At 40.3% G+C, this 10,079-nt stretch overlaps 1 protein-coding gene across 1 annotated transcript; it reads left to right on the plus strand.

Moving 5' to 3' along the window:
* The first annotated feature begins 1,537 nt into the window (after positions 1 to 1,537).
* On the plus strand, positions 1,538 to 8,247 carry LOC117536899 (zinc finger protein 835-like). Its single transcript, XM_034201992.1, has 2 exons — positions 1,538 to 1,813; positions 6,801 to 8,247. The coding sequence occupies exons 1-2, from the start codon at positions 1,561 to 1,563 to the stop codon at positions 7,928 to 7,930; spliced, it is 1,383 nt and encodes a 460-aa protein (XP_034057883.1). The 5' UTR covers positions 1,538 to 1,560; the 3' UTR covers positions 7,931 to 8,247.
* The last annotated feature ends 1,832 nt before the right edge of the window (positions 8,248 to 10,079 follow it).

Genomic DNA, 10,079 nt, shown 5'->3' on the forward strand with positions numbered 1-10,079 from the left:
TCTCATCAGACTCCGGCACACTTCCTGGGGGCTTGGTTCACGCGGAGGGTCCGCCATATTGAGGGCTGTTCCAAACCAACGAGTGTGGAGCGGTGTGGAGGGGGAGTGGGCTATCAAGCCCTCAAACAGCGGCCCATTCCCAAACCGCCCCCTACACCCTAACCCTACACCCTACCCCTCCGTTTGCACGTTCACGCGGAGGGTCCGCCATATTGAGGGCTGTTCCAAAGCAACGAGTGTGGAGGGGGAGTGGCAGGGGCGGTTCTAGGGGGGGCAGTGCCCCCCTAACACTGACCTGTGGCCCCCCTGTGGCCCCCCTAACAATGAAAAGTTTTTTTTTGTTTTTTTTAAATGTATATTTTCTGGTACTCGGTTTGCCAAAAACCGCAGGATTTTGTTGCTGACTGAGATTGTGCAGACACACTTATGTAAAGTAGAGATGTAACTGTTCATTGCCCTTATTTTTATATAAATATGGTGTTAGTGCAAACATTGCAATATAACTTAAGCTGAAGCTAACAGCAATAACTCTAAGATCTCTCTGAAATAAATAAGTGTACTGAAACAAATACCAATAACTGTATTGCATTGTTTTCTTATGCGCAATTTCTTCATACTGTCTGGTTCTCTTTTTCGTCCTGCATTTATTGTGCCCCCCTCAGAAAAATAACTGGCCCCCCAGTGGCCCCCCCAGTCAAATTGGTCTAGAACCGCCATTGGGGAGTGGGCTATCAAGCGGTGCTGACTTGAGACCGGTCTCTATCCTGACCGGTCTCAACGCTGTGTGTGTCCGTCAGGAAACAAGCTGTTTACAAGTAGTTCCAGCAAACATCCACTGATAAACTGCGATGTTAACAACCTCATGATAACCTCATATGTTTTTAACTTAGGATCGTACCTGTGTTTAGTCTAGAAAAAGGTAAATGTGTGCATTTTATTATAAAGTTGCGTATATTTACAGACTGTTGCAAAAACTAAATTCAGGTTTAAAACTAAAAGAGCTTTACAAAAAAGTAACACAATAAAAGATGTTTGGAGTTTTATTTGAGTTATTAATTTAAACTTTTTGTCAAAGAGATGCTGATTTGAAACCGTTTTTACATACAGTTACGGCATTTCCTGTTTCTGCCGGAGAGAGGGGAGGCCGTCCCGAAGCTTGCTGCTGTATTTACTCCCTCCATCTGACAGGAGGGACCCTCGTTGAGCTGTGGCTACAGACGGAGTTCACTCCGTCACGGAGGGGTAGGGTCGAGGGAGTGGTTTGGGATTGGCTTTAGTTTGTCATCGATGACGTCACTGGCCCAAAACGATACAAGCCTAGATACATGCTTCACAAAATACTTCGGGGATTACTCGACACACGCTCCGAAGCCTCTGCGCAATACGTAACATCACTATGTGTGTGAGCTCCAGCAGTACTGATCCATCATCTGTGTGTCTGGATAAACCTCCAAATGGACTCTGTGCTCTTTTTTCTGGAGCGTTTACCTCGGACTATAGGAGCTAGCTTAGCATGCTAGCTGGAAACACGTTAGCAACACTAGTCAGATTGAGAGTTTGATGGAGAGAGAAACGGTGTGTTTAACGGAGTTTGCAGGAAAAGGTGATCTAGTAAACATGAGTAGAGTCCAAATGCTGCTGTCGTTGAAGAAGCAGCGACTCACTGCTGCTGCTGCTGAAGAGATATTTGCTCTGTTTGAAAAAACGATAGCAGAGCTCGAGGAGGAGCTGTCTCGTTCAAAAGAGGAGAACGAGAGACTCCAGAAACTACTGGACGCTGTTTTACAGCCTCAGCTTCGGATACACAGAACAGGTCTGTTCCCTTTACTCTTAATTAACACTTTAAACCAGGGGTATCCAAACTACGGCCCGGGGGCCAAATGCGGCTCGCTGGCCATTTTGAATCGGCCCTTGAAAGTATAATGAAATATGGCCCAAAAAATGAAAATGGTGCTTTTCTTATATTGTACTAATTAAATATATATATATATATATATATGTACACATATATTACACAGTAGTATTCATGTGTTAATAAGCCCACTTTTAAAATAAATTCAGTCAATTCATGTTGATAACATTTTCTAACAAATCTTAGTTGATACAAAAAAGCCTAATAACTTATTTACATAACAAGCTTGAAATAGACCCTATGTCATCTTATTATAATCACTCTGAGACTTCTGTTTTTAAGGGATGAGCTGCCAACAAGATAAATGAAACCCTATAGAGAGCTGTGATGTAGGCGTTTTTTTTCTTAAAGCATAATCATGTATCGAGCCTAATTTACCTACATGTTGCTAACTTATAACTTAACTGATGAGACGATAAACCTCACCTTTATGAGTGGCGTATATTTTTCTGTATGTGGCCCTCGGTGAAAAAAGTTTGGACACCCCTGCTTTAAACTCTTTGGTAACACTTAAGACTATTTATTAGTGCTGGGCAACGATTACACATTTTAATCATGATTAATCAAATAATTTTCTGTGATTAATTGCATTGTTATGCACAACATTCAATAATGAATTTAAAAGTAGTGTATTGCACACTTTTATTTTAAACAAATAAGGTTATTTTTGAACAATAGTAGAACTATTCCCTTTACAGAGTAGCATTTCAAATATTTCTTGTAAATCTCAAAAAACATGAATGTAATAAAATATAAAACCAAAGCTATTTGCCACTGCCAGGGCATTCACGTTTGATCTAGTTTGTTATAGAAAACAAGTTAGCCTCCGAGTCCAGTGATAAGGAAATTCAACTTTATGGTGGTTACACATAAATCTGGTTCTATCAACTCTGCCGCCTGGACTAATTACAAATATCCATGTAAGAGTTTGGTACCTTTCTCCATGTTTCTGTCTCCACTAGTGTTGTCACGATACCACATTTTTTGTTTCGATACCGATACCGAGTCAATAATTAAGATTTCCATACTTGTTCGATACTTTTCTTAAAAAAGGAGAAACAGTCTTAAATGTCGTTATTGTGCTTTATTTCAAACCTGGAAAAATGTTTCAGTCATAACTAGGTCTGCCAAACGATTAACAATTTTAATCGGATTAATCACAGCTTAAAAATTAATTCTAACCATTAACCATTAACCATTCGAACTATGTCCAAAATATGCCATTTCTTTATGTATATTGTTGTGGGAATGTAAAGATAAATGAAAAAAGGCGGATATATCCGTTTAACATTCAGTATGTATATATGTATGTATGTTTATTATAACATTGTTCTGTGTGTCAACATGAAAGACAGCCCACACACCTATCAATCATCAAACCGTGGGGTCTTATTTCATTACGTCTTCTATCAACACGTAATGTTGTATCGATGTATATAGAGATGTACTACAGCAAAAGTATTCTCCATCGGCACTTCCTGCAACAACACCACGCCGTTATCTTGATTCTGATTGGTCAGAAGACATTATCAAAGATGTTCTATTGAGAAGACGATCACTACGTGACAAAAGTTTTCAAAACCGTTTCTAGTCTTCGGTATTTCCAGACAACTGGCTGAAATCAATCTTACTAACTGCTGTCGGTGCAATTTACTCCGCGAGTTGGCAGACTTTATTTAGCTTACTTTAACATCATTGTTCATGGTGGGGCTAAGCCATTTCTTGGTATGGCTGTAGCCTACCCCAGCCATACCCTGGCGCTGCCACTGGTGGGATGTATGGGGTGGGCCATTCTGCGCATGCGTTAAATATTTTAACGCAATTAATTCAAAAAATGAATTACCGCCGTTAACGCGATAATTTTGACAGCATTAGTCATAACACAAACTTTTGAACAATGAGAACAATAAATAAAATAAATTTAAAGCAATGGCATTCAAGGTCAAATGACAAGAGTTATGATATTAGGGTCAGATCGCTATCCCTTTAAGAGAGAGAGAGGGGGGGGTGGGGTGGCGCGAGTGAGAGTGTTTTGAAGTGAACGAACTAGCAGCAAAATAGGTCTGTCGAGTGTCTTCAAAGTTAGATCTGTAACAAAGACCTTAATAAGTGCAACGGGCTCCCAAAGAAGAGCTCACCTGTCTGCCTTATTGAAAAGTGGATTATTAAACCCGAAGTGTGTTGCTTCGGCCCTGGTAGACTGCAGAGAGTCATCCCTTGTTTTCATCGTCTACGGTCTGGGAGCCAACAGGAAAGTTTAACACAAGAATACATATGAACTAAAATAGCAGCATCATCTCAAACAAGGAGCTTAGAGGAGCTGACATCGGCTGCAGGGAGTGGAGGCAGAGCGCTGAACACAATCAGGAAATACTGCTCTTATTAAAACAATGTAATTCTTAACAGGTTAAATTACCGATACTAATTAAATGGAGGAATCGTAACGTTTTTAGCGGCAGGGTATAGTGATACCTTTCTAGTATCTGTGCACCGTGCAACACTAGTCCCCATCACTTATTTTCTGTTTTGGTTCATGTGAGCACTGCAGCAGTCTAAAGCCCCTGACACACCAACCCGATTTTGGGAGTCAGAGGCAGTCAGGCTTCAGGTGATCCTGTAGAGCTGTGTGTCTCAAACTTTTTTCAGTCATGTACCCCCTATCAGCGCAAAAACAATTTGTTAAGGAAAAAAAGCCTATATAAAGAGGTACAGTACAGCGCTGCACCATCAGTGTTTGATTTATTAAAACAACAACATTGTAACTGAGAAACACTTAAATGCTACATTTCAAATGTTTACAATCCATCACTAAATTCATGGAAAACCAATTTTAACTTCATGCAATAACACTAAGAAGACATTAGCTGCATTGAACTGAACTTTTTAATTAATTGTACTTACAATGTAGTGAAACATGGGCTTGAGCTTCACTGAGGATCTTTGTCATTCTGACAGCGAGGCAAACTGCAGTTATTACACTTCGCGTTTTGAAATATGTGTAACTCTGTTCATATAAAATCCACACTGCTCAAACTTCGTTACTTTTCCTAAAATTGGTATATTTTTATATTTATTTATTTTTGGGGCGTGGGGAATGAAAAGAAAAAAATATATGAGAATTTTATGAGCATGGGATTTTGACCCTTCATATAAACACATGCATAATGCTGCGCTATACTTTGCGGCCACACGCCGTTGTCAAGCAACGCTTATTGTTTAGGTCCTTTTTGAAAAGCAGGCAGTCATATAATTAACTAGAACTAGCTAGATCCGATAGATTTGGACATAAAGGCGAAAGAAGTATAACCGGACGGGAGAGAGAGATCAGAGATCAGATCAGCTGCTGCTGACGGAGAACACGCAGCTCTGATCCGTCACAGCTCCGCCGCTATAACGAATCGTTGAGCCGAGCAAAATACACTAAGAGTTAGACCTAACACACATAGCTAGTTTATCTACTCTGGAACTAGCTAAACTAGTTATAAATATATTTATTCTTTACTGTCGGGTCACTTATTACAGGTTCAGCGAGCTGCACGAGACTGACGGGCTTTCAGGAAAGGGAGAGGAAAAGAGAGCACCCCGTTTACTTTTCCCATTTTATTATCCAGAATTACTTTAAACTTTTGAATAAAGTAGTTAATCTACTATTAGTAGTTTGTGTAAATGCATTAATTATGTTTTTTTTTTCATTAACATAAAATAAATCTCACTTACCCCCTGCAGTACTCCAGCGTACGCCTAGGGGTCCGCGTACCCCCATTTGAGAACCACTGATGTAGAGCTGTGTGTCTCCCTCAAACTCAGCAGCTGATCGGATCTCTGATCCCTCTCTCTTGTCCGGTTATACTTCACTCACGTTTATGTCCATATCGATCAGATCCAGCTCTCCTGATCGGCCTTTATAGAGAGCACCGATCAAACTATTAAGAGTGAATATCAGCCGTTAATGATCGGCGGCCAATCAATCGGAGCATCCCTAATTATTACCGCACATTTTGACCGGCATGTTTTGAATTTACCGTTTTTTTAAAAATTTGACCAGCTAAAAACCGGTAATTACCGGCTAACGGAAACCCTGGTCCCAACCTATCGTCTTTGTATACAGTCGGCTAGCAGCTGAATCCCCTCTCGCAGCTGTGTGTCTGCAGGAGGTACTTAGGATGTCTGCAGGAGGTACTTAGAGTAAAGTTGTATATATATATATATATATATATATATATATTTGTATATATATATATATATATATATATATATAATGGCACTGTTCTAGTGGTAAAGAACATGTCAAGCTATGTGCTGTATCAGAAACAATGCGCTGCGTGTTTTGGGAGTAATATCCCATCGCTAACACTCAGAGCTAACGCTGTACTGGAGAGAATATGTGTCACATAATGTCCTTGCGGTAAACCCTGCGAGACAGAAACGTTTGAGCTTCATACTGTTTCAGAAATAATGCTTGAAGTGGTTTGGAGCATAATATGGCATGTAATCCCAGTAGAAAACTCTCTTAGCAGGGGAAAGCTGCATGGCTACAAAGGGGCGTGGCTAGCAGCAGCTGTTCCATTTAAAGCAGAATCAGCCTTTTTGGAACAGGGCTGGAATAGAGGGGTATGAGGCATGGCTACAATGGTTAGGTATGGCCCTACAATATATTTTTCAAATATAGCATAATAGGTCCACTTTAAATAAGGTTTAAATGCAGGATTTTTTATTTGTAATAGAGTATTACCATTCTATAGGCGTAGTGTAGCTGTGAACGATCCCAAATACAATGCATGAATTAGGGCTACAAAATGTCTCCCGTTTTAATGATGATTAGATTTTTAAATGCTAACACTTAACAGTTTTTTCTGACTGTGTGTTTCCTGTTTCCTGTTTCCTGCAGACGTACAGCTGCTGGTGGTGGTTAAAGAAGAGCTTCTCCCTGACCAGCAGGAGTGGAGCACCAGTCTGGACCAGGAGGACCCAGAGTGCCCCCCATACATTAAGCTAGAACAGGAGGAACTCAGGATCAATCAGGAGGGAGAGCAGCTTCAGGAGCTGGAGGAGGCTGATATCATCAAGTCCACTTTCACTCCTGACCCTGTGAAGAGTGAAGATGATAAAGAGAAACCTCAGTCCTCACAGCCTCATCAAAGACAAACTGAACACATGGAAACAGAAGCTGATGGAGATGACTGTCGAGGACCAGAACCTGCCAGGAACTCAGTTCCAGAAAGCAGTTTACAACCAAAGACTGAGGACAACACTGGAGACTCTTCTGAACCTGACTCTGGAGACTCATCTGAACCTGACACTGAGGACAGTGCTGATTGGAAGGAGACCAGAGAACCTGCGTCAGACTCAACCTCACTGAAAAATAGACAAGAATCTGTCAGTGATTCAAGCCGTAGTGCTGTAAAGAAACTATTTGGCTGCTCTGTGTGTTCAAAATATTTTACATATAGAAGCAATGTTCAGCGACACATGAGAGTCCACACAGGAGAGAAACCCTTTAGCTGCTCAGTTTGTACCAAATCTTTTGCCTCGAGCGAAACTTTAAAAAAACACATGAGAATCCACACAGGAGAGAAACCATACAGATGCTCAGTCTGTGAGAAACCTTTTTCACAGAGAGAAAATGTAAAGGACCACATGAAAATCCACACAGGAGAGAAACCACACAGCTGCTCAGTCTGTATGAAAGCTTTTTCACGGAATAGAAATTTAAAGACACACATGAGAGTCCACACAGGAGAGAAACCACACAGCTGCTCAGTCTGTAAGAAAGCTTTTTCACAGAATATACATTTAAAGGAACACATGAGAATCCACACAGGAGAGGAAATATACAGCTGCAATGTTTGTGACAAAAGATGTCAATGTCGTAGTGATTTCAAAAGACACAAGTGTGTTGGTCGTCAGTCCTCACAGCTTAATGAAATTCAAACTGAGGATAACAGAGAGGCAGAGCCTCCAATCAGCAGCTCAGCAGCACACATGGAAACAGAAGCTGATGGAGAGGATAATGAATAAGTCTTAGACAGTTCACATATGAGACAATTCTGTCTGACTGGATTAACATTGTTGCACAACATTCATATAAGACTTAAATGAACTCCATCTTTATCAACATAAGTGGAGAATATGTTTATTGTTTTTGTCATACTGATGTTCTGATTTATATGTTAACCACTGACTATTGATGAACCATTTTATTTTGGATTAAGGGCTCCAAGTTTCCATATAGAGATATAGGATGATTTGATGTTTTGTTCTTTATTTCTAAATGTTTTGTATCATTGCTATCCTGTTCATGAGTCCTGTTTTACATAAATGTACCTGTTCTCTGATTGTTTTTGCTTCTCTAACTGTAAGGGAATACATTTGCCTATTTTGTATCCTGATTACCCAATGCCGTTACATTTAATACGTTACTCCCTAAGCCTGATTTCACCCACCTGCAACCGATTCACTAATAATCACAAATGTTCATTTATTTGACCCCTTGACTCGACTATTTCTTGTTTGATAATCGTTTCATCTCCTCAGGAGCAAGTTCCCGTGTCCTGCCTTTCACCTGCTGATCACCCACTGCTCATTTAAGGTGGACTGACCTTTACAATGAACCAGCTAATCCTAGTGTCTTAATGCAAACGTTTTGTAAAGTGATGCTGGACCAAAAACGTGCTGTTGGGTCGTGTGCTCTCTGCAGGACGGTATCTGTACTCAAACATTGTTTATGAAATGAGAGTTTCACTCTGTTTTTGTTGTCCAAACGACGGCAACAGACAGTGATGCAAATTAGTCGCTTTTCGGCGCCACCCGCTTTTTTAACGCTGATTTGGGTGACTTGTGTAATTCATGGAGAACCGAAGATTTTTGGTTTTGGGGGGGGGGGGAGTCCGTCCGACTGACGGAAGGACAACTTCTCACTTCAAAAAAGAAGAAATCTAGATCGCAAAATAATTAAATAAGTGAGTGCCTGTTTTTCCTGGCCAAGGACAGGTTCCTTGAACACAACACTCGTCTGAAAGGAGTGTATACTAGAGTGCTGACGGAGAGCACCGAAACGCCGCTCCAGCTCTTTAAATATTGCAGTACCCATAAGGAGCCGTACACATGCCGCAGTGTTTGCGTGGCTGTGTCTTTAGTTGTAAGCACAGTGGCGATCTGTTGTTATTAGCATCTGGTTAGCTAGCTATGCTAACGAATTTAAAGAGCTTTTCTACAACCAGGTGGAAGAGAGCTCTCTCCTGAGATGCTCAAATAACCTCAGCTCAGTGAGGTTAAGGCACACCTTGATATGATTATTATAGTTATTAATGAGACATTAGAGACTAAATGAAAAACAGGTATAAAATACTATATGACGGTAACAAAAAAGTTGTTAAAAATAACAAGAATAGTTTAAAAGGGGAGTGATTTGTAAAATATCTAAAAAAAAATCTGCTTACAGTTCTGTTTCTTATGGGTGTTGAGAGATGTATCCATAGATCTCCTCATGTTGCTCTCAAAGTGCACCAGATTGATGCTTTTAACTTTAAATAAAAAAATCTTCCCGGGGGAGCATGCCCTCGGACCCCCCTAGAGGAGGTTAGGTCCCCCCCACTTAAATCATGTTCAAATGGATAGGATACTAAATACATTTGCACACATTTTGTGTCCATGTCCTTCTGTTTTGGTGGTCATGCCACAACCGTGCACGTGCACATGCATGCGCGAGTCATGGTAAGATATCTGGATTAAGAGGTTGCTTTTTCTTTGCACAACATGAAAGAAAGGCCAAATGAATGGGCTATGATTTTAGTTTTTTTAAGCAGAGGTTGAGTTCAATCATTTGTACGGCCCTCAGTGGATGTTGTAAACATTGAAAGAAAAAAGGTTCCCCACCCCTGCTGTAAATAATAATAAAAACCCTTGATTTATAACTTAACATCTCTGTCTCCTATTGATCTGAGTATATTATAAAGAATAGCCAGTTCATTGAAGCATTATAGCACAGGTCTTTGTCAGATGGTATATTACGCTGTTTTTTTTCTGCTTCGAATAGCTCTCTTTTTTCACCATACCTGTGTTTGCATTACTGAACAGAGCGATACGTCTTCTTTCCAGCAGATGTCATCCACATATTTATGATTCAAAACAGCAATGTGTAAGATATGGCTAGTAATTGACTATTTCA

This window comes from Gymnodraco acuticeps, unplaced genomic scaffold (genome assembly GCF_902827175.1).
Source record: "Gymnodraco acuticeps unplaced genomic scaffold, fGymAcu1.1, whole genome shotgun sequence".
Classification (NCBI taxonomy): Eukaryota; Metazoa; Chordata; class Actinopteri; order Perciformes; family Bathydraconidae; genus Gymnodraco; species Gymnodraco acuticeps.

Coding starts and splice junctions, on each gene's coding strand:
- LOC117536899 (XM_034201992.1), top strand. CDS start 1,561: ATGGAGAGAGAAACGGTGTGTTTAACGGAGTTTGCAGGAAAAGGTGAT. Junction 1,814..6,800: donor GCTTCGGATACACAGAACAG/GTCTGTTCCCTT, acceptor TGTTTCCTGCAG/ACGTACAGCTGCTGGTGGTG.